This window comes from Biomphalaria glabrata, chromosome 5 (genome assembly GCF_947242115.1).
Source record: "Biomphalaria glabrata chromosome 5, xgBioGlab47.1, whole genome shotgun sequence".
NCBI lineage: Eukaryota > Metazoa > Mollusca > Gastropoda > Planorbidae > Biomphalaria > Biomphalaria glabrata.
This window is the reverse complement of record NC_074715.1, coordinates 11,250,711-11,275,746: the sequence shown is the minus strand read 5'-3', so window position 1 is coordinate 11,275,746 and position 25,036 is coordinate 11,250,711. Positions and strand designations below refer to the sequence as shown.

Below are 25,036 nucleotides of genomic sequence, written 5' to 3'. Positions count from 1 at the left end.
CTACATTTTTTAAATTAATGCCAAGAAAGAACCTTGCTATGATTGGATCTCAGGTATTAATTATGGCAAATAAAGTTAAGTATTAATAAAGAAAGGTCCTTTTTCACAATTTGCCCCCCTCTTGCCACATTCTTCTAGCCACATACATTCCAGATACTGTGAATTCTAGCATAAAAATTTATAATGTAATGTATTGTATATTGAAAGTATGTTAAGATAAACATTTAACATAACACACAATGTGGTGCAATGAATGAAAGGACTGGCATCTGTTTAAACTAAACATTTTGAGTTTTTATAATGTACAAAATTGTCTTTCACCATTTTTTATTCAATTATTTATCTTTTACATTTTCTTGAAATTAGTATTGTATTTCTAATAACATTGGTATTGATGACATGATTTTGATGTGTGTGCATTTGAGAATGCATTTCATTGAAATTTATTTTTGAATTTTTTTTTTCTTATCTTTTTCGTTCTTTTTTTTTTTTTTAATTGCATGTGCTCTGGGGTTAATTGACTTTAATTTTATACTTTGCCTTAAAGATTTTTTTGTTTCTTTCTCAGACAACTCATGATTTTGTAAACTTTGTTACATTTCAATGTGTTTTCATAAAATGCTACTTTGTACATAAAAAGTTAATATCTACTTTGAAGTCTCAGCATTTTTACAATTATCCTTATTTAAAAAAAAAAATTAAAAATTCATGAAGTCACAAAACTGCACATGATACCAATAAAGTTTATGAATATAAACCATTTCCATACAAAGGTTTTGTAAAATAAAAGCATGGCTTTCTTTTTTCTATTTCTTTTTAATACATGTTAATAGAGTCACATATTATGCTCATTGCATATACATAGATTTAAAATATATATATCTGTAGTGTCACACTTGACAGTACACATAGCAGCTGGCCAGACATAGAAGAACTGACTTGATTATTAGGACACATTGTGTATGTGTCATAAAAAAAACTTGTTTATTGTTGGACTGATAAGGCTTGCAGACCTTGGAAAGACATTGATGCAAACAAATGTAATTTAGGAATATTTCGAGAAAAATAGAAGGTTAAGAAGCTTGAAGAAAAGATTAACAATGATATAATCGATTCATTAAAGTCTTTTAACTCCCAAAAAGCCTGCGAAGTCCCTGAGTGCCCTGCTGGAGGCTGATAGCACAATGCAGGACAGGCCACTGTTCCATTGGTTCATATTTTGCAAGGCTCAGGCCAAACTTTGTCATAAGGGCACAACATGGCCTAAAATTGTGCAGGTGTGGCTAAACTCCAAAAATATAAATAAAACAAAATGAAACTTCGTGTCACTGTGCCTCTGCTGCGGGGGAGAAGAGGAAACTGTCTTATAATCTTTTTGACTGCCCTAGACTTGCTGATCTCTGTCTCAACAGGTCTGATAACCACAAATGAGTGACAAACATGCACTATGCAAAATAACAGGGTTTCTGACTAGGGCTTTTGCAAGAGAGGATTTGAACCTCTCAAGCCCTCACTCAAATGGAGTTTGATGATGATGTAATAGGACACTATAAAAGGGAAGTAAAACTTTATCAGGGTCATTATTTTATGATTGATATTTATCCACTGGCATTATCTTTACTGTGCTTTTTTTTATTCAACGATATTATATGTCAATCAAATTATTATTCTATATGGACAAGTTTTTTTTATATTTCATGTTTCTTTATCCCTGAAGCATAAAACTCATGGAAAATGTATTCTATGCAGTGTTTCTATGTGTGTTTAAGTAGAGGTGCCTTCGACCTTGCATTTGCCATGGTCTTAAGGAGACAATACTACTTTCCAAAACAAGTTGTGACATAAGTGTATGCATGGATAATAGTATTCTGAAATAATTCCCAAACATTTTTTTTTCCCAATCTGGGAGGAAATCATGGCCAATGGTTGGAAACCGAACCAACAAATATACCAGTTCTCTAAATTTTGAAATATTAAAAAAACACCACAAGTTCATTAAAATTGATAATTTATTAATAAATTACACTATATTTTTTAATAATACTTTTTCATAATAATAACAGGGTTATACTAAACGTCCTACATATTTTGCATTTGGATATTTGGATAGTAGCTCTGGCCACTGAACAAAAAAACTGTCTATAAAGGGATACAGTAGTCGCCCAGATAGCGAAAGGCTCTGTACTCTGCAGAAACTTTCAACGTAAACTATTGATGTTGTCTGCCACAGCTGCAATATTAGAAAAAGAAAACTTATTCATAAGTTGCTACTACACTGGGGGAGAGGGGGAGGGGGTGATAGTATGGAATAAAGAAAAAAAAAACAGTGTATTAACTTTTGGTGGTGATGATTTAGGAAATGGTTCGAAACTAATTAATAATAAAAAGAATTCCTTAAAATTTTAAAGTATTGACTACAAATTACTTGATAAGTTTTTTTTAAGCAGACAATTAATAAAAAAATATTTTTTTTTTCCTTTCTGAAAAATAGCTGCAATGAAATATGCTAAATAAAGCTGCAAAACATTTACCTGAATAATGCAGTAATTTTTTTTATTAGAGACAAATTCAGCAATAAATTTGGATCAGAATTTTTGCTTTGATAAAAAAAACAAAAAAACTTTTGGTGTTTTGTTCCTGCTATTGTTACCTGGCAACCTTTAGATAATTGCCCTAAGCAAATACTGAGCTACTTTAAGTAAACTATTTATTTAATAAGACACTTCTTTAACTAATGTTTTGTTCTGAGAAGTCACTATTCAATTTTTTAATGTATTCTTACCTAGTAAGAATACTAAAAAACAAAACTTAACACATCTCACCTTTAAAAACATCCCTGCAATACAAATGGGTATACATGTACCTGGACCATTGCATAAAATCTAAACAAAAAAACAGACAATAGTGCATTAAAACTATTTGGCAATAGGTAATGTAAACGTTTAAAGATAAATATTTAGGGTATTCAATTTAATGAGATATGAATCAAAGTATTGGATTTCAATTATGCCAATTTTTTAACACTCACACTGATAAATTTTAGGCTATCTTGAAAGAGTAAGGGTGGCTGAGTGGTAAAGCTCTTGGCTTCTGAACTGAGACATTACAGGTTTGAATCTAAGTTAAGACTTGGATTTTTAGGTTGCCCATGAGTCCACCAGCATCTAATGGGTATCAGACTTAAGTTGGGGAAAGGTGGTTGGTCGTTGTGCTAGGTTACTTGAAAGAGCAAACCTTGTAAAGAGTTCAACTGTTAGGGTTAAACTCACCACTTCTGGCCTCAGTTTGAAGGTTAAAGGCAAACAATAAAGAATTGCTCTCAGTGTCGTCAGGATGCTGGTCAAATAGGACTGCTTCACTTCACGACTTCGAGGAATGTAAAAGATTTCATACTGAAAAAAAAAAAACACTTTATAAATAAAAATAACATTTATAAACATTGGGGCTTAATTAAATAATAATTAAATTAATTAAATAATATGCCTACTCACTAAAAGAAAAAGCTAATGGCATAAAAACTAAAACTTGTAGCCAAGACTTGCTCAAACTTAGCCACTCATACCACTGTGTTTTTTTTTTTTATGTTGCCATATTGTTTTGAATCCTTAGCATCTCATACGCCTTCCCCCATCTAAATCTCACACTACTGACTAAAGGAAAAAAAAATAGCTTCAAATGCTCTATGAGCTGCAATTTTTCCACAAGGCCAAAGAAATCAATGTCATGAACATTGATATATAGCCTACTGTAATTTTATATTGCACTTATATACAACTTTATTATTTGCAACAATGCAGTTTTTTTGTGTGTGAGTGAGTGTTAATCATTCCATTATTAAAACCATTTTATGCAAGAGATTTTCTTGTTACTACAAAATGTTCAGAAATAGGCACATAGGGAAAAAAATGGCAACTTGATTTTTCCCCTCAGAATGAGTCAGACCTTATCTTATCTTATCTTATATAATACAGACGTTACTTCAAAAAAGAAGATGATTACGTCCTACGCGTCATGCATTTAGTCATGCATATTAACCAATGACTTAAATTCTGCCAAGTCACTGGTTTTCCTGGCTAGCTCAGGCAACCCATTCCATGCTCTAATAGCACTAGGGAAGAAGGAGTATTTGTACAAATTTGTCCTAGCATATGGGACGAGGAATGTGCCTTTATCTTTGTGTCTTTCAGAGTATTTTATTAAATTTTGTTTTTGTATTTGAAGATTATGGTTCAGTGTTTTATGTATGATTGCTACTTTACTTTTGAGCCTTCTGTCCTGAAGGCTTTCTAAATTTAGTGATTTTACTAAAGGTGTTACTCTAGTCAAATGTGAATATTCGTTTGTTATGAATCTCACTGCTCTATTTTGTGTCTGTTCCAGTTTCTTAATGTTTTCTTGAGTTGAGGGGTCCCAAACGGAGGATGCATATTCTATTATTGGCCTAACCAAGGTTAAGTAACATTTTAGTTTTATGTTCTTATTTGATTTATAGAAATTTCTTTTAATAAATCCTAATGCTTTGTTTGATTTTTTTGTAGTTTCATCAATATGTGGATTCCATGATAGTTTTTCATTTATTATAACACCTAGGTATTTTGCGTTTTTAGTCTGTGATACTGGTAAGATTTTCACTGCTTATTTCTTGACCCTTGAAGATTTTAAAGACTTCTACTTGTGCACAATATTGCCAAAGAGTGGCCGACCTATCTTAAGTATTAGCCTAACCCGATCCGTTCTCAAACATAAAGCGTTAGGGGGCGCTGTGATTGAAGGTCATAGTCCACATGTACTAACCATCATGACATACAAAGTATGTCACATTATCAGATTAGCATAGATAAACAAAAGCTCGCCGTTGTGTGGCTAAGATAAGAGTGTTGAATAAAAGTGTAAGTGTGGCGTATTTTTTGCAAAGAAAGGATAGGTCCGTTTAGGTATAAAATATAGGCCAGTGAGCTTTGATTTTTTTTTTAAAGAATTATTTATTTAATTTCAAACAATAATGCGAAATGTCAACATCACTGCACAGGCTATGGCTATGATTAACATAAAAAAAAGATAAATTTTGAAAATAAAAAGAACAATTTTAGACAACCAACATTTAAAATAGATCTAGACCTAGTACAAGAGAAATAAAAACAAAGGAACTGTGCAGTAAATAACTTGTTTTGTAAACAAAATTTGTTCAAAGATTTAACCCCTCACGTTATTGAACGGTAGTTAGCGCTACGCACGTAAAACAAACTTGTTTTATCAATCAGCGGATGACATCATTACAGAACACAGCCATCGGATCTAGAGCTAAATTAGCTGTGCTGAGGACGGCGACCTGATGTAACAACACACGCTGTCCATTCCTAGATAAATGGTTCTCAACATTTCGAATTCATTGGGCACTTTTGGACACGACCAATCGGCGCGTGGTGATGCATTGGGAATGGTCCACGGACAAAGTAAAAAGTAGCTAAAGAGTTTAGGCCAGGAATCGATGCTGTTCCCGAAACAAAAATATAGAAGAAAAACTGTATGGAGAGATGTCTGACCTGGAAACCACTGCGCAGTTAATTTCAGAAATAGGAGGAAATATCTCCAACATGATAATATGAACGCGGGAGGAGAACAAAGCTTATATCAACTCACTCTGCATGTCTGTCTCTGTCTGTCTGGTAAAACGTTTGAACACGTAATTTCCCCCACACCCATTCTCGAATCAATTTGAAACTTTGCACAATTATTGGCGAATACAATACACGAATCAATAAAAAGACATCTATTAATTAGTCAATAAATTTCTGGTAATTATCTTAAATAATACAGACGTTACTTCAAAAAAGAAGATGATTACGTCCTACGCGTCATGCATATTAACCATATTCTGCCAAGTCACTGGTTTTTCTGGCTAGCTCAGGCAACCCATTCCATGCTCTAATAGCGCTAAAGAAGGAGTATTTGTACAAATTTGTCCTAGCATATTGAATGAGGAATGTGCCTTTATCTTTGTGTTTTTGCTGAGTATTTTATTAAATTTTGTTTTTTGCATTTGAAGATTTTGGTTCAGTGTTTTATGTATAATTGCTACTTTACTTTTGAGTCTTCTGTCCTGAAGGCTTTCTGAATTTAGTGATTTTACTAAAGGTGTTACTCTAGTCAAATGTGAATATTCGTTTGTTATGAATCTCACTGCTCTATTTTGTGTCTGTTCCAGTTTCTTAATGTTTTCTTGAGTTGAGGGGTCCCAAACAGAGGCATATTCTATTATTGGCCTAAACAAGGTTAAATAACATGTTTTATGTTCTTATTTGATTTATAGAAATTTCTTTTAATAAACCCAAACGCTTTGTTTGATTTTTATTTATAGTTTCATCAATATGGGGATTCCATGACAGTTTTTCATTTATTATAACACCTAGGTATTTTGCGTTTTTAGTCTGTGTTACTGGTTTAACCTGAATAAGATAAGTGGAATGAATTTGTTTTAGTTTTTTTGTTAATCTTAACAACTGACATTTTTCTGGGTGGAAAGACATGCTCCAGTTTGATTCCCATTTCTGTAATTCATCTAATTCTCTTTGTAAAATTTCTTAATTAATCAGACACAGAGACATAGTGAGTTAATATAAGCTTTGTAAAAAATGATTAAAGGATCGGAGATCTAGTCAAAAGAAGAAAATCACAAATAGAGGACTTCCGTGTTGAGAATACACTTTTCTAAATTATCAGTTCTCTTAAATATAATCAATGTGTCTCTGAGTCAGTGGCATATCTAGAGTATATGATACTCCTTGCGGCCCGCACTTTATTATCTACGCCTCTGCTTCTTAAGCAGTCCTATTACCAGAATGAGCTCGAGACGTTTGTTTCTAAATAAAATCTAAAAAGCAAAAAAATTAAAAGCTTGGCGAATAGGGGCCTAACTTTAATTGGATGGGGAAAGTCCACCGTCTAAAGCGGGCACCTAGGTGCATTTGACTACCCCCACCGGCGCCAAGAAGCCTACACGCTCCCATATTTCGAGAACCATTTCAATTACATCACAAGTTTTGTTTTACATTTCGTTAGAATAAAGTCTATTGCAACCAATAATAAAAAATTAACAAGCACGCAGACCATATGGGTCATACACAGCACGAATCAAATAGATACACTGTTAGATCAGATAAACTTCATTACCGATTGTAAGTATTGCTGAGTGGCGTAACACTGCCGGGTAAGTGTGAATATTTATGATATACCGGTAATTACTTTTAGCCAATGTTTACCAAAACTCTGACATAGGCAAGGGCTGAAAAAGGGGGTGGGGTGGGTGGTGGGAGGTTGGCTAATACTTTATTGTAACTTATCAGATGTTCCTTCTGAAATGGAGATTATTGTTTGTAAAATGTTTGACATGTTTCGGATGTTCCTTCAGAGTTGAAGATAGTTTACTTCATAGTCCAAACCTCCCGCAGGACGACGGGGGGTGGGAGCGGACAGGGTATGAGCCCAGGACCATCGATAAGTCAGAACGACAGTCCGTCGCGCAAACCGCGCGACCAGGCAGCCATTCCTATTAATCCCTAGCAGAAACTTCCCGCATGACGACGGGGGGATGGCTTCGGACAGTGATCCCGCGACCACCGTGACGACAGTCCGTAGCAGTGCTGCATTTACATACCGGTAACATAAGCTACCTGTATAGCTAGGGACCCCCACTTGCCTTGGGCTCCCCCCCTCCTTCAATATTGTTTTGAAGATAAAGGAAAGGAATAAATTGCCTTATGTCGATTACAAGGGGCCTCGCAACTCAAATAACTTAGGGCCTTATCAAGTATAAATCCATTCCTGGACCGAAGCGCAGTCCAGGAAGCCATCATCAGTCTACCAGGGGAGTGGGGGGGGGGGGGTCCCTCAACACAAAGTGCAAAGTATGTAATTGGTCTGATACGAAAACTTTACTGAAAACAAAAAAATCTGTATGGTTTTTGTTTGTTTATTTCTTGAACCAGCTGAAGTTAAGTTGCAAGAAATTAGGTCGTGAAAATAAATAAGGTCTACAGTAGATCAGGTCTTTTCGTTATTCGAATAAAAAAAAATCCTCTCAAGCGATTTGAACGCGGGCCCTCCTTATTCAAGTCGTCGAAGCTAACCACTCAGTGCCAGGTTGATATTTGAAAGAAAACATCCCAAAGTTGTTTTGTCTGCTTCCCCCTCACTCTTCAGCCCGCTAAATGTTTTGATCCCAACATGTGACTAATGTGTCATCCAAAAATTAAGCTAAATGTGTTATCCTAACAAGCAAAATGTTTTAAAAATCAAAGCTTATCTAAGTGGAAGACCCGCAAAAGCACTGGCATATCTCTCAATATTGGATGAGTAAGCTCGTTTTTTTTTTCTAAATAAAAGAAAATTAATTTATTAATTCAACTAGATCTAATTCATTAACTAATTTGTTAGGTTTTCTTTTTATTGATTCGTTTATTATCATCGAATATGAATAATTATGCGAAATTTCAACTTGATCCGAGAATGGGAAGTGGGAGAAATAACAAAACGTTAAAAGGGGAATAACTTAGTTATACAGCGACATCTTATCTTATATGATACAGACGTTACTTTAAAAAAAAAAAAAAAAAAAAAAAAAAAAAGAAGTTTATTACGTCCTACGCGTCATGCATTCAGTCATGCATATTAACCAATGACCTAAACTTCGCCAAGTCACTGGTTTTCCTGGCTAGCTCAGGCAACCCATTCCATGCTCTAATAGCACTAGGGAAGAAGCTTTTGTACAACTTTGTCCTAGCATATGGTGACATCTCTCAGCCAGTAGCATTTATTTCCCTTGCAAATTAATTTAATTACCAATAATTAATTAAATTATTGGTTAACTGTTTCTTATTGAAGTGTTTTGTTAGGTACCGGTACACCGAAATATTGTGTAAAGTTTCAACTTGATCCGAGAATGGGTGAGGGAGAAATAACGTGTTCAAAAATTATACCAGACAGGCAGAGTGAGTTAATGTATTAGCTTTATAAAAAGAGCTAACTGTGTTAGCCTAATATGCTACGAATGGGCATTTACAATATATATAAAAGTTCCCCCTTCAGACCCTGTGGTCTATAGGGCAGATGATGTAAAGGTCATCTGATTCTGTGTCCTACGGTTTACTAGGGTGTCATGTGGCCAGCACAACGACCAACTCCCTTTACTTTTCCCCAACTAATGTCAGGTACACATTAGAGCTGGGTGGACTCAGAGGCGACCAAAGATCCCAGGATTCGAACCCGGGACCCCCGGTTCAGAAGCCAAGCGCTTTACCGCTCGGCCACCGCGCCACCATTTTCAATATAAATAGGCCTATAAAATATAAAAAAGCAGACGCCTGGGATGTATGAGGAAAGGGGGGAGGGACAAGGCTTACAAGACAAATCGTTCTATTGTATGAAATTGAAATAAAGTCTGCCAATGCTTATAAATATTTTTTTTTTGTTATTACATTAGTAGGGTTGTACAATTTATTGGATGACGAGGTGATTGCCAGGCAACAGATGCAGACGTTAATGAAAGTCTCCTGTGTCCAGAGTTTACATTAAGACTGATCTATTGACATTACGCGTATTGTGTTTCCCCCATCTTCATTTCAGTTCAGCAAACAGACTAAAAGGTCAGGGTCTCCCAAACTGTTTCTACAAACGGGACACTTCGTAAATTCGGAAATTAAACGAAAAACTTAAAAAAAAAAAGCTTATCTAAGGGAAACAGCCGCTAATTACAGCCATTTATCTGAAAATCATCGGGCTTAGGCCCCCTTCTGCTACATCGTCTGCTCTATAGATCTCAAAGGGGACTTAATTACTTTAACTTTTGAAAATGCCATATTGAAAAATTACAAGCGAACGTGATCATAATTTTGATTTTACATTTAAGAAAAGTGAAACAAAAAAAAAAATAGTTTGTTTAAAATATTTCGCGTATCGATTCCGTATTTTGTACACCGGATACACCAAAAAGCTTTGTTATTTGTGGGTTTGCCTCCATATGTGATAATCGCCAACGCAAAATACCATAACTGCTGGTGGCTCTTTTAACTAGAACCTAATTATAAACTACCCCGCCCGGCATATTTTATCTTTCAACCACTGCTCGAGCTCAACCTGTAGAGATATCTACCATTCTCCCAAGCTATCTGTTTCATCTTTCAACCATTGCTCGAGATCAACCTGTAAAAATATCTACCATTCTCCCAAGCTGTTTCATCTTCCAACCATTGCTCGAGCTCAACCTGTAGAAATATCTTCCATTCTCCCAAGCTGTTTCATCTTCCAACCATTGCTCGAGCTCAACCTGTAGAAATATCTACCATTCTCCCAAGCAGTTTCATCTTTCAACCATTGCTCGAGCTCAACCTGTAGAAATATCTACCAATCCATTCTCCCAAGCATTTTCATCTTTCAACCATTGCTCGAGCTCAACCTGTAGAAATATCTACCATTCTCCCAAGCTGTTTCATCTTCCAACCATTGCTCGAGCTCAACCTGTAGAAATATCTACCAAATCCATTCTCCCAAGCAGTTTCATCTTTCAACCATTGCTCGAGCTCAACCTGTAGAAATATTTACCATTCTCCCAAGCTATCTCCTGTTTTGTACATCTTCAATGCTTTTTATTACCTTATCTTGAATAAAATGCAGACGTTACTTTAAAAAAAGAAGATTACGTCCTTCGCGTTTCCCTAGGTCAATGTATTAATTCACGTTAAATCAATGACATAGACCCTACAAAGTCAATGGTTTTCCTGGCTGACTAAGGCAATACATCGAGTACTTGTACAAATTTGTCCTAGCATTTGGAACGAAGAATGTGCCTTTATCTTTGTGTCTTTTGTTTATTATTTAATTAGTTGTTGTTTTTTTATTTGAAGATTATGGTTCAGTGTTTTATGAATAGGCCTAATTGCTACTTTGCTTAAAAGTCTTCTATCCTGAAGGGTCTCTAAATTTAATGATTTTACTACAGGTGTTACTGTAATCAAATGTGAATATTCGTTTGTTATGAATCTCATTGCTTCCTTGAGTTGAGTGGTCCCGATCAGAGGATGCATATTCTATTATTCGCCTATATCCGTAACGAAACATACAGACAGACCACACACAACTTATAGCGGCATTTCCCCCGCCCCTTGTTTGGAGAACGTGAAAAACCACGAGTCGATAAAAACATTTGAAAAAATTGATTTTTAAGCTAATAAGTTTCAAGCGAATTATAAACATACAAACTTCCTAGAAGTAGAGAGTAGATTAGAGGCAAATATTCGGTGACCAAATGTAGTTTACGTTATTTTTCAAATGTGGACGGCTTGAAACAAGACAGATGCTGCCTGAGTGTGACAGATGTGTTGTTTACATTGAGTTTAAAGGGACATTGGAGGGAGGGTGGGTATGGATAACAATGACATGTTAGTGACATCAGCCTCGTGAGAATGGTAGCCAAAACACAATGTCTAGAGAACGAAAGATAAACAGAATATTTGGGGAGTATAACAGTGGATGAATAGACTATTTCAATGCTATCAGCTACAAGTGTTCTTAGACGCATAGTGGAGGAAACTTGTTAGAAGTGTAATGTGTTTTCTGTGGGCACCCCCCCCCCCCCAAAAAAAAAAAAGAATTTCTGAGCAATTTGTAACAATAATGTGTATCTATCAGGGGGCGGACTGGGTGTCAAAATCGGCCCCGGCATTACCAAACAATCCAGACCACAGCTTGCTTGCCATATGCTGTACACCTTTTCATTCTTTTGGTACCTGCCTGTGGCATTTTACGTCTCAATAGACGATCTTTGCAGCTTCTTGTGTGACTAAAGAGGCCAATCCTTGATACACAGCTGCGGTCACAGGTTGGGCATCAGGAGCCTTTGCATTTTCACCCTTCTTTCTGCTACTGTTGTGTATGTGTATGACATCTGCAATCTGGGACCCTTCCTTTATGCTCGCTCTCCTTGTGGATCTATCCAGTGCTGTTAGTGTCGATTTTGAAGAGCTTCATGTCGCAAGTTTGCATACATCAGCATGCCTCGGAGAAGTGGACGACCAGCGGCTTTTGTGACCTACTTTCATGATGATGCAACGAAAGGTGAACGCATGTATGCAGACGTGAGTTTACGAAACGTATTTCATTTCTACATGTACATAGACTTCGACTACTTAGAGGCCTTAAGAAGGTTTCAATTTGTACAAAACAGTCCACAGTACAATCGCAATCTTAATTAATTCGAATAGAACACTTAATGACCTGGAAACTATTTGAAATTTCTGAAAGAGTAAAGTTGAACACATGATAAGGAAGCATCATGAAAAGGCTTATTATTTTGTATTGCGGGTCTGTCATGCTATAAGCATGCTCAATGCGCTACTGGTCGAGTAAAAAGAGATTATTTGTTATGCTTGTAGTACCTGGGCTAGATCGTTAGTTGGTCATAGTGCTACCCTTGCAGCAGTCCTATACCATAGGTCACATTTGTGGAGAAAAAACCCATCTTGTGACTTGTAGGTTACACATTTTACATTGCTACTTAGTCAACCTTCCTCACTACCCCAAAACTTGGTCGACATATACAGTCTCACCAAGAAAACATTGGGTCAGGAAAAATCACGAAAACCTAACCCAAACAAATACCCCCCCCCCCTTTTTTTTTTTTAAAACAACAAAAGATTATAAAGGGGAAACAACTATGCACAAATAACCCTATTTATAAATATGATAAGATTTATTTCCCTTAATCAATGTCGAACTAAATTAAATTAATTACCAATAACAAATAAATTGTTCAGAGTTTGGGGCAGACAGAGTTGATATAAGCTTTGTAAAAAAAAATCATAAATTGCCTCAATCTTCCAAAAATAATATAAATAATAGTGATATCTGTTCTGTGGCATTTTACGTTTTGATTAATACCCTTCTCCCTTTGCAACTTCTTGTGTGACTAATGAGGCTAACTCTTGATACACAGTTGCGGTCGCAGGTTGGGCATATGTAATCACCAGGCGCCGTTGTACTTTCACCCTTCTTTCTGCTTCTGTTGTGTATGGCATCTGCAATCCGAGACCCTTCCTTTATGCTCTCTCTCCATGTGGATCTATCCAGTGCTACTTTTTCCCAGCTGCTAGTGTGTATTTTGAAGAGCTTCCTGTCGCGTTTGCATACATCTGTATACCATAAAAGTGGGTGACCAGCGGCTATCCTGACTTCTATTAGATCGCCATACAGGATGTCTTGTGGAAGTCGACCTAGTGGCATTCTACGAAGATGGCCAAGTCAGCCAAGGCGTCTGCTGCTGATAACAGAGCGGATGTCCTGGCACCCTGCTCTTTGTAGTACTTCCTCATTGGTTATTTTATCTTGGTGATTATCACCTTAATAACTGTTTTGATAATGTACATACAAGTAATCTTTTTTTTTTAATGTCCAAAGAATTCCATTGAAGTTTTAAAAGCTGTACAAATGATGATGCATTCTTTGTTGATATCCTGACACAATCAACCAAAAATCTATTACTTCTGTAAGGGACACATATCTTCTATCTCCTAAGAATGCCCTTAAAAGCTGTATACTTTATCAAGAGGCCCAAACACCCATGTACTAGTTAAACTGTATAGAGAGATGCCTGATCTGGAAAACTCTGTGCTGTCTCATACCTAAGCCCACCAACTTGATCATGAGAAGACAGAAGAAGGACAAATAATGATTTTGAGATGAAATTTAATTTACGGTCAGTTATTGTTATTTGACAATGTTCAGATATCTTGTTAAAACTGGGCTAGTTTAGTATTACCTATATATATTGTTCAACACAACATCATTATTTATAGTTTTGCCTTCTTATGCATGTTATAATGTGGGAACCTTTGACAGAAATGTTTTGAGATGCAAAAACACAGAAAAATCAATAAAATCAAAACTTACCTGTGATGAATGACCTAATTTTTCCTTTAGTTTCTCACATTCCTTTACTTTATTTTCACTTGTTGTGTCAGTTTCTGCTAGAACGTAGTACCGAGGGCTATAGTTACTTCCCATTGCTTTTACTAAGCTTAAAATTTCAGTTGTATGACCTCCTGAAATCAAGAAATTTAAAACAAAAACGTGAAAGCTTCTTAGAATGATTACAAATGTAAATCAATGAATTAGAATATTGTAATTATCAAATAGAAAGATTGAGCAAACAGTGAACTAGTCTAATTGAAATTGTGTAGTAGTTGTTTTGTTTTTTTCAAACAGACAAAATAAGAGCTTTTTGATCAACTGGAAATACCAAATATGTAGACATTTTTTTTAAAACATATTGAAAAAGCTAGTATATAAATATCTGGAGATGTAAAGCTCAGGATAGATCAGAATGCTAGAACAGGGCAGGGCCCTCCATGGGCTGTAGTGCCACTGAGATGGATGGATAGTATATAATATTATTCTATGTTCTAATTTTCTTGTCTAAAATAAAAAAAAAGAGTATTAGAAGATCAAATTAACTTGTAGTAATATAATTTTTCTGCAGCCAACTCAGTAAAACAGCTACGTTTCTATTAGGAGGGTCACAGGTTTGACTGAATAAAATTGATGTTCTACAAATTTACATCCCTTATTGATGAATTCATCAAATGTGAGGATATTTTCCATTTAATGTAAAATTATTTTTTTTTACTTTTTTTTTGAGAATGTTTGCTGAAATGCAAAATTTCTCTGCAAATTACTTTCTTGAGCAATGTTCTTGTTTTTTTTTTCTATGCCATTTTCCTTTCAATTGCAAGAGATTTGTATTTTCTCTTCAAAGGATTTTGAATTTAAGAAATTAACAAGGCCATTCTAGCTAAAACTTAGAAAATATAGATATAAAATAAATTATGGCTTTTATATAGCGTTACTTTCATGCTTATAGCATGCTCAGAGCACTTTGGTCCAATATCAGTTGTGGACCAGTGGGGCGGGAGGTGGGGATCTAGGAGAAGGTTGTTTCGTGCTTCCTTCAGGCGCTCAGTAAACACAACTCTGCCTGAGTCAGGTGTCGAACCTCGAGCCCCCTTCATAGGTAGCCAAGCCAAGCCAAGTTCAAGCGCACTTAGCCTCTCCTCCACGCTTCCCACAGTATACAGTAGTAAGTGATTATTACTACAACACAGTGCATAATGTATGGAGCGTGACACAAGACTCTGAGATCAAGGAGAAATGGGAGAGGTGCCAGTTGGCCAGACAATGAATTAATAGTCACTAGACACACCTATCCAGAATAGGCTATTAACCCCAATACATGGTATAACATACTAAATAAGCCAAGCACAGAAATAATGTGATGCTAAAAATCAATTGATAGATTGGTGAACACCAATAAACTTCTGGCTTGTATCAATGGATGAATAAAGTGTACAGAGCATTTTATTCATATTATCTGGAACCAGATGGGGTGTGGCAGCTAAGTATTTAAGCACTTGGCTTTAGAACTGAGAGGTTGTGCATTTGAATCTCCATGAGGACTGGGATTTTGTACTTCAGGATTTTTAGAATGCCCCTGAGTCCATCCAACTGTAATGGGTACCTGACTTACATTGGAGAAAGTAAAAGGCAGTTGGTCATTATGCTGATCACATTAAACATACACTACTGTCTCCACCATGATCTAAGGAACATTTATGCCAACTTTTATCAAGATTGGTCAAACGGTATTTGATTTTTATTTGGGACATACATACATACTCCTTACTTGGTGCTTTATATTATAGAGATAAACTATTAGACTCACCAAAATCTAGAGCTTGTGTAAAAGCAGGAATTAAACAAAACTAACTAAGACTAAGGGATGGATGCTTGGTTGTATGGAATGCACTTTGGACTGACTATCATCATGATGATCCCAGGTTCGAACACTGTCTCCTTCTATCCCTTGTTGAGTGTAGCCACTGAAGGCAGTGTACGAGATTTGAGCCAGGATTTAAAAATTAAATGACCTAATAATTTTCGTTTCTGAATGAACATCCGAAACTAAAATTCAATCAAAGGGGACATGGTGAAGTTAAAGGGCTTAACTTTATCTTATTTTATGAAATACAGATGTTACTTCAAAAAAGAAGATAATTATGTTATACGCATGTTCATATGACAATCTAGTTATCTTCTCATCTTATATATTACAGACATTACTTCAAAAAAATTGTACATCCTACGCATTTCATGTGTCAATCTAGTCATGCATGTTAATCAATGACTTAAACTCGGCTAAGTCATTGGTTTTCCTGGCTGATTCAGGCAACCCATTCCATTCTCTAATGGTGCTAGGGAAGAAGAAGCACTTGTATAAATTTTTTCTAGCGTATGGAATAATAAATGTGCTCTTCTATCCTTGTGTATTTCTGAGTATTTCATGATTAGCCTTGATTAGGTTTTGTTTTTCTATTTGTAAGCTAAGGTTTAGCGTTTTATGCATGTTGATCAGTGACATAAATTTGTTAATTTAGATCTAATCTAGATATCGATTTAGCCAAATTAGTATAAATCACAGTAATCATAACAAGTCGTTACAAGTTCAGTTGCAATGAAGTTAAAGTTTAAAGTTAAGACGTTAAGTTAAGTCAAACCAAACTGACTCAAAAACTCAAACCTGAACCAATGACGATAAGAACCGATGCCCAATCTTCAGGTTTAGTTTTATCTCTTTTCTTTTGTGATCTTTTTGAATAAAATGTTTTAAAAATAGCTATAAAAATTGCAATGAAGCATACGATTACTAAAATGCAAGAAGTCGACATCATAAACTGCACAATAGGAGTCTAGAAAATGTAAACAAATAAACTAAAACAAGGGGCTTTACTCTATTTGACCCAGAACAATCCAAACTTCTAATCTTCTTTAACTAAAGATGTAGTTTGCCAGTTTTGATATATAATACTAAATAAAAAGGATTAATGTTTAAATCTATGTAGATCTAAATATTAATTGTTGGCATGAAACAAATAGAATAACTTGTTAAAGTATGTGTGCGATTATAATTTATATTTGCGTCTGAGTAAGTACCATTAATTATTACACATTCTTAGTTTCGTTAACGTATGTAAAAATAATAGTACGCAGTTTTGTTTATCCTGGCAAGCCATCGGCGTCAACATAAGCAATGGACTTAATTTTATTATTCTTAATAAAATAAGTAGGCTGTATTTTATTATTTGTCGTTTGTACAGCTGCATTAAATTTGAATAAGATATTATTTAGTAGACATTTGCACGTTGATAATAATTTTATTGGTAATAGGCGATATTATGCCGCCCACGCCTGATCCGGTTCTTTAGGTGGTCTTACTGTAGACATTATTGAATAAGCTCCTAAACCTACTAAACCTAAAAAACCTAAACCTATTAAAGTCGGCTTGCTTTTGCGTAAAATAAATACTAAAATAGTAACCTAATTTTTACCAAGTCCAAGTCAGCCAAGTGACTGAATTCACTGAAGAGTGAACTTGATTCTGAAGTATTAGAATTAGATTTAATTAGATCATTAGTAGTTTAGAGTTAAGTATCATTAAAATAAATGCTGCTAAAACTAATTTATCAATCATCATATCATGATGATGATGTTATTTTTATCAAGACACCAGACCAGACAGTTGTTTGTCTTGCCAGATTCTAGTTTTTCTAGATTATTCTAATTCTAGATTATACTAGATATAGATATAGAATGTCTAGATTCTAGTCTATCTAGTTCATACTGAATAAAACTGTATTGTCTGTAAATGTATGAATCAAATACTTTTTTTTTACTTGAAGTTGAAGTTATATCTTAATGAACAGTTGCTGCATTGATAATAAATCAAAGGATTGGTAAATCTGGATCTAGATCTAGTCATTGATTAACAAAATAACAGTGAAAAATAAGACTTTCTTTTAGTTTACAATTCTTGTTGTGAATCACTTGTTATATAAATGAAATAAGATAAATAACAGACTTAATGTTATAGAAATATAGAACAACTAGGAGGCATGATGGCTGAGTGATAAAGCGTTTGGCTTCCGAACCAGGGTTCCGAGTTCGAATCCTGGTGAAGACGGGGATTTTTTATTTCAGGATCTTTGGGCACCTCTTGAGTCAACCCAGCTCTAATGGGTACGATACCAGGAATTTATTGGGAAAAGTAAAGGCAGTTGGTCATTGTGCTGGCCACATGACACCCTTGTTGACCATGGGCCACAGAAACAGATGACCTTTACATCATCTGCCCTATAGATCGCAAGGTCTGAAAAGGGACCTTTACTTTTTTTTTACCATAGAACAACTAGTGTGAGTAAAGAATCTCAATCTGATTTACAACCCGTAGATCTCTTAACCTAATTTTAAATATTTTTAAAATACTAATTTAGTATTTCTAGGTATATATATTTCAAGATTGAATTTAATTTAGGACCTACTTTGAGTAACTTTTAAGTGTCAACCTAACAAGATCTTAAGATAATCTTGTTCTTTATTAAGATAGGATTTATTAATTTAGTACTAACTGTTAGACTTAGACCTAAACAGTAATCTATATCTCTATAGTTTAAAGAGAGTTCAAAAATAATTATTACTTAATTTTTCACCCCACCTTATTTTTTCTTATTATTAACATATATGTTTAAATTTGCTAAATTTTGAAACTTTTTGTAGCAGTTATTGTTTACAATGTATGAAATCTACATAATGGCGGAACATCGTGTCATAAGTCATGTTATTAGACGGTGCATGTTAAACATATAATTTACTTCATTTGATTCATTGTATTCTTAAATCATTAGATTAGTTCAGTCACATTCATTTATTTTCCTTTTGTTTTATTGCAAGCCTTAAACTGAAAGTTTAACTCATATTTTTTGTTTTGGGCTCAGAGGTCATATAAATGGCATCATTACTCTTCACCAAAATATTGACTTGTGTGAAATTAACTAATTTTTATTCCATTTTCAGCATGTATCTTTAGGACTGGGGGACAGAAAGTGAAAGACTGAAAATGGGTCGTCGCCTAGACAACCTGTATTTTGACACTACCTATTATCCAGTGGCAGCATTCAGTTGTGCTTTCTTTTTGTACTTGTATAGGTAATTGATCTATAAACATTAGTGTTGACTCTGGGTAGTTTTAACTCAGTGCTAATATAATGATGCTAAAAATAATTGCATTTTTGCATTTTTCACCAGTTATTTTAAAAGTGGTAGACAAATAATACAGTGTTTGGCTGTTAAGCCCAACATATTAGTTTGGTTGGGGACCAGAATTATTCATTTGAATTTGAGAATGTTCTTCACCATAACACAACTTTGCTTTTTTTTAATTTGCATATGAGGCTAGTGTGACAAATATTTTGAAAGTGTTAGCCATATAGTACTGTATTTGACTATTAAAAAAACATAAGATATTTCTTTGAAACATTAGTGCACATAAGAAGTAATCAATTTATTCTTATGATGTTCCTGGGTCCTTCCAGCTCTTAATGGATACTGAAAATGTACAGTGAAAGTAAACATTGTTTGAAGTTAGGGTTAGAAAGTCACTCAACAGCATTGAGCATGAACTTGGTTGAAATAGCATGACATATATACTTAATTCCTTTGTTTCAATTTGTCCAAGGAAAGTAGATCATATTGGTTAAAATGTATATATACAATTAGTCCAACTAGTTCGTTTGATTGTGCTGTATTTTTCTGCAGGTATGTTAGTCCAAAATTATCATCAAAGATATGTACCAAATATAGCCTTCTGTCTGATACTGAGCAAGTAGATTGGAACAATAGGTAATTATTAACTTTTTAATTAAAAAAAAAAGACAGGTAGACACATAATATAACTATAAATTTAATTCTCTAGATTTATTGTTAATTACATCATTAGCAGATCATTTACAGCCATTTCTTTGGTTAGGGTGTTCTGTGTATGCTTTTTAGTAATTCCAGTATTGATGTAGAAATTATCTTCAAAGATATGTTTAACATCTTGTTTCAGGATTAACTCAACTGTGCACTCTGTTGTCGTGAGCTGCATGTGTGCATATACAATGATTAACGATGATGAAATTACTGAAAATCCTATTTGGTAATATTTTCTTTGTAAACGTTACAAAAAATATAGAAAGCATGGAATGGAGTTTATATCAAAACATGTAGCACTTGTTAAAATAAAAAGTGATTTAAAAAATTATAATAGATTTGGTGTTTTTAAATAACAGGTGGGATTCCCCATTGGTCAGAACAAGTTGTGCTATTGTAGCTGGTTATATGACATCAGGTATGAAATATACTCATACTAGTAACTATTAAAGTAGAATGAAACTTGGAAGTATGTGTCCTCCATTCCCCCCCCCCCCCCCCCCCCTCCTACTTAAGTATAGTCTACATTTTAAGAAAAAGGTATTGAGGTATAAAGGTAAGGTCTACATGGGACAATATTGTATTTATGGGAATAACTAGTAGAGAGGATATATATTTGAAATGAGAATAGGGTAATTTTACATTGGCTCTTCTGCATGCCTGTTGTGTGATTGCTGTTAGTACTTAAAATGAATAAGTATATTTATAAATTTAAACTCATTTGAAAAAAGCAATATTTCTTGATCATTGAACAGAACACACCTGTATATCATGGTTAAAAAGGAAAAAAAATACTTTAGGCAGAGGTTTATTATTGCTACCCCCTTTATCTGTCCCTCCCTGGGGCTTTACAGTTAGGGTTTGTCTTGATCAGCCTTTTAGTCATTTAAATTTTAGGTGTTTGATCATCTATAATCTTCACACACACACTTACACACCATGATTACCAGATTAGTTACCAGGCTCATTTTCTTTGAAAATTTCAAATGGATTTTCTACAATATTAATTCGAAAGCCTTCTGATGAGTGCATAATTGTTTTTACTTTTACTTATAGATGTTATAATCATGACCATCCACTATAAGCAGATTGGGGAAGTTTTCTATGTGCTCCATCATGGTGCATCAATTTATGCATATTATTATGTCATGGTAAGTTACATTTCACTGTATGAATAATTAGGGAAAAAATATTAAATATTTATATATTTATTTAAGTATTGATATAATTTTAGTACCTGTACTGAATACAATATATAATTTAACTTATTGGTTAACAAGTAAATAATTGATGCTTTCGACTATTATGTTTACAGACCTATGGAGTTTTACCTTACTTTGCCAATTATAGATTAGTTGCTGAATTTTCTACACCATTTGTAAATCAAAGGTATTAGATAAGTATTACATTTACTTTTCTAACATTTATTCAGTCCAACTCTTTGTTGATTCAGTTCAAAGCTTTGTTACTGGGATTCATAACATCTGTTAACCTATATTTTTTAGTATGAATACACATGTGAATAGCCTAATTTTTGTGCACAGTAGAGATGTTAGATGCATTTGAGTACCTCAAATATGTGTGTGATTGTCAATCTTTGTGGACTTTTGTGTAAGCATGTAACAGTCCTATTGATACATCCGCAGCCTGGTTATGACATTTTTATTGCATTCAGATACGTTTATCAGCAAAGTGAAGATCTTGCAAAACCATTACTTATTAGCTTCACATGCAGTAAACTTTTAAATATGTAGGTCTGAGCTGGGTCTTTGAAGGGGCATGGAATATACTTTTGTTCAAATTCTTTGGTCTTGGAGACAATTCCTATTACAATAGATACATTAACTAGAATACACTGTATAATTAGAAACAGAGTTAGAGACCTTGCAACTAGCAACTCCCAACCACTACCAAAGTTTGGTTACATGTGTTTTAAAATATTTAGTTTTGAAAAACAAGTTATGTTTTCATCATTTAAATACTTAGATTGTATAGTAAGAATCTAATAATTTTGCTAATAACTTCTCTTCATAGGTGGTTTCTGTCACAGCTCGGTTATGACAAAGCAAACCTTGTTTTTGTATCCAATGGTGTGGCCATGGCAGTGACCTTCTTCATTGTCCGCATTGCAGTAATGCCGTCCTATTGGCACAGAGTTTACAGTGTCTACAACACCCCTGCATTTAATCGCCTGGGATACATTCAGCTGTGCTTGATTATCCCATGCGTCATCCTCGACATCATCAACATTTACTGGTTCTATAAAATCTGTGTTGGGGCGTATAAAATTTGTTGCATGTTTTTTGAGAAAGAAAAATTTGATGGTAAGAACTCATCAGGGTCCAAGCTAATCAGCAACACTTTTAAAACAATATTCACAAAGACAAATCACCCAGTCAGTCATAAACATATTGATTAAATTTACTGTGTTTTTTTTTTCTTTCTTTCTGTGATTTTTTTAAATTGACTTCAACATATTTTTAATATGTATCCATCTGCTTCAGTTTTATGTGGATGTTACAGCCATACAGTGTAAGGGGCAGCATGCTGCGCTAGTTGTGAAATGGGTGGTCTGTCAGCACAAATCTTCAGCTGAGCTTTGCATTTAAAAATCTTAGCTAAGAGTCCTAGTCATGAAACCAGAAAGTAGACAAAAGGAAAACTTAAGGCTCATACTTACAAATTGGAACTATAGAACTACATAGAAATAAACAGAATTTTCTTAAATTGGTATCTTCATAAGCATTGTGCGTATACATACACTTTAAGGTACCAACAAAATCGACTGTTTTTTTTTTTTTCCTGTACAACTTGATTTATGCTTCCAATGATTAAGAAAGTTCTGAAAGGCTCTGATAGTTTAGTATAAATCTTTCATTTACACACTAATTGTATATATAAATATATAAAAGAAGAACCAAAAAGCTTATACAAGTAATTCTGCTATTCAGTTTCTGTACACTTTACAATATTTTTTTTTTGTTACCCATTGAAAACTCTAACAGTAAACACATTGAGCACACTCTGTGTGTAGCATGCTCATTTATCAATATAAACAATACTTATAAAATATGTTCAGTTCAAATGAATCTTTATGTTGACCCTTTGCTGGTGGCTCATTGTTGTTATCAAATTGAGTCTAGAATAATGTCTTTGAAAATTAGGCATGACAAGAATATAGTAACTTCAGTAGAAGCCAATAAACATTATTATTACAATATTCAGATATGGTATTCTATGTTCTTTCAGTTGTTTTATTTAGCGTTGAACTTTTTGTAGATGACTTGCTTTCAAAAACTGGTTTATTATTTCATTGCTATTACAGCCATCTTATTTACAGTTCAAGTATGAATTTTTTTTTCTTGTTTAATAATTTAAGAACAGGACCAATTAGGGTTATTAGGCCATGAGATCTCATTTATATTTATCAGTGCAAAGGAATTATTTCTCAAGCCAATGAAACATTGAAGATTAGGGAAGAGTGCATTATTTTACCATGTCTATAACTTTCTTGTATTCAGTTTTAAATCTATTTAAAATCTTACAGCTGAATGCTTTATTTATTATTGTTTTCTTTAATGAAAAAAATACTAAATTCTAAAAAATGTGTGGCATTAATAACATTTAAAAATTTGTTTTTTTGTTTTGTTTTTTTTCTTCAATACTATTTCATTTTGACAAGTTTGTGTCTGGTTTTTCTTACCAAATTTGTAAACTTTTAATCATAAATGTATTTCTTTGTGGGGCCAATTTTTTTTTGCTACTATTATGAAGCAGAGAAGAAATAAATAAAAAATTCTTATTTTATAGTATGTTGTGGTATCCTATATCAATACATTTCTTACACAGAATATTGATATCATTTGTTTGTGATTAAAAATTCAGCGTAGCAAGGAAATTGCATTTCATTTTTGTAAGTTTTTGTTATTTTACAACTTTTTAAAAAAATATTACTCTCTGTGACATTATATTTCTTATTAACATATTCAATTTTATCATGTTTTGTTTTAAAATTTTAGTTGCACTCTTGAACCACTGGATATTAAATATTAATGTTCATGTTGTTGTTAAGTTCTCTTTGTTGAGATTGGCTTTGAGCTGTTTAACTTGAAAGATTCAGTTATAAACACAACTTCTGTGTATACAGAAAAACCACCTTTTTTCCCCTCTCAAGACAACTAAACCAAGATGGTATCCCAGCATCAGGCGCTCAATCTTTGTTTTGAAATTAACTTTTCAATATAGTATGGCCTCCTACAGTCGCGAGGCGAGTATGGATTATCTCATGGAAATGAGATGAATGTCTGGGTATCGGAACAATGTTGCCCACACCACAGTTTCCCCTTCTCCGTGCAGCTGATGTATCCAAAGGAACGGCTAGTGCCTATACAGTTTGGTGTCACCAGCGTCGCAGGCTCTGGCAAGTTGTAGCACTGTGTGGTGCAAACTGATTTAACAGCATAACGGTTGCTAGATCCTGATTTTTGTTCAGAGTTGACTCCCAAAGCCTTTCCCCTGATTGGGTATAGCTGCAAGGCAGCAGAGGTTTGAATTCAGTTTTCCTTCTCTTTTGGTGGGTAGCCAGCAATTGTTAAAGAGACCCCTATTGCCCAAAGCTTACTAGTTTAGGCGCATGATACTCGCCTTCACCCCTTTTCAATACTATGTCAATGTATCTCAATTAATTCATCCATTGAGCTGAGCATCCATGTTCTAATTGGCTTTAAAAAAAATGTATTGTAATGATGGTCCACAAAACAGCTAAGAAATCAGCTGTATGTGCCATCCCGTCACACAATATGCATTGTCTTAAGGATATAAGTAGAAATGAGTTACATGATTTTTTACTATTTTGTGAGCCATCAGATTTCTGATATTTATTGTAGAAGCATAGCTGAGTCAAATTTGTTCAGACCAAAATGGGTTAGAAAGATAAGAGGAAAAGTGATAGATCTGTGTTTATAATAATTTAAAGGAAACTTACAATATCAATCAATGCAATTTTATTAGTGTCTTTAATAAATGTTACTGTAATAAAAGCCAACGGTAGCGTTTGTTGTTATTAATTTTTTTTCTTAATTTATATAAAGAGATTTGCCTGGCAGATAAAACCTTCAAAGCATTTATGGCTGTAAATTATTTATAAAAATATTTGATGCTAATTAAGTTGTTAATTTTTATATTTGGC

The 25,036-nt window shown here is 34.2% G+C and overlaps 2 protein-coding genes across 6 annotated transcripts; one reads left to right on the top strand and one right to left on the bottom strand.

The window, feature by feature from the left end:
* Positions 1–18: 18 nt before the first annotated feature.
* LOC106062422 (UDP-N-acetylglucosamine transferase subunit ALG14 homolog) lies at positions 19–16,813 on the bottom strand. The gene is made up of 5 exons (XM_056028830.1): positions 16,622–16,813; positions 13,939–14,090; positions 3,270–3,392; positions 2,823–2,882; positions 19–2,230 (listed from the first exon to the last, which is right to left on the bottom strand). The coding sequence occupies exons 1-5, from the start codon at positions 16,770–16,772 to the stop codon at positions 2,066–2,068; spliced, it is 651 nt and encodes a 216-aa protein (XP_055884805.1). The 5' UTR covers positions 16,773–16,813; the 3' UTR covers positions 19–2,065.
* LOC106062420 (TLC domain-containing protein 4-B-like) lies at positions 7,065–24,892 on the top strand. 5 transcript variants are annotated; one of them, XM_013220689.2, is made up of 9 exons: positions 7,098–7,207; positions 14,528–14,632; positions 18,952–19,083; positions 19,693–19,776; positions 19,985–20,074; positions 20,208–20,266; positions 20,905–20,999; positions 21,164–21,237; positions 21,883–24,892. In XM_013220689.2, exons 3-9 carry the CDS (start codon positions 18,995–18,997, stop codon positions 22,265–22,267), a joined length of 876 nt encoding a protein of 291 aa, XP_013076143.1. In that variant the 5' UTR covers positions 7,098–7,207; positions 14,528–14,632; positions 18,952–18,994; the 3' UTR covers positions 22,268–24,892. The 5 variants fall into 5 exon arrangements, with proteins under 5 accessions (XP_013076139.1, XP_013076143.1, XP_055884801.1 ...); XM_013220685.2 differs by lacking the exon at positions 14,528–14,632 and having other exon boundaries at positions 7,065–7,207; XM_056028826.1 differs by lacking the exons at positions 7,098–7,207; positions 14,528–14,632 and adding an exon at positions 8,329–8,352.
* The last annotated feature ends 144 nt before the right edge of the window (positions 24,893–25,036 follow it).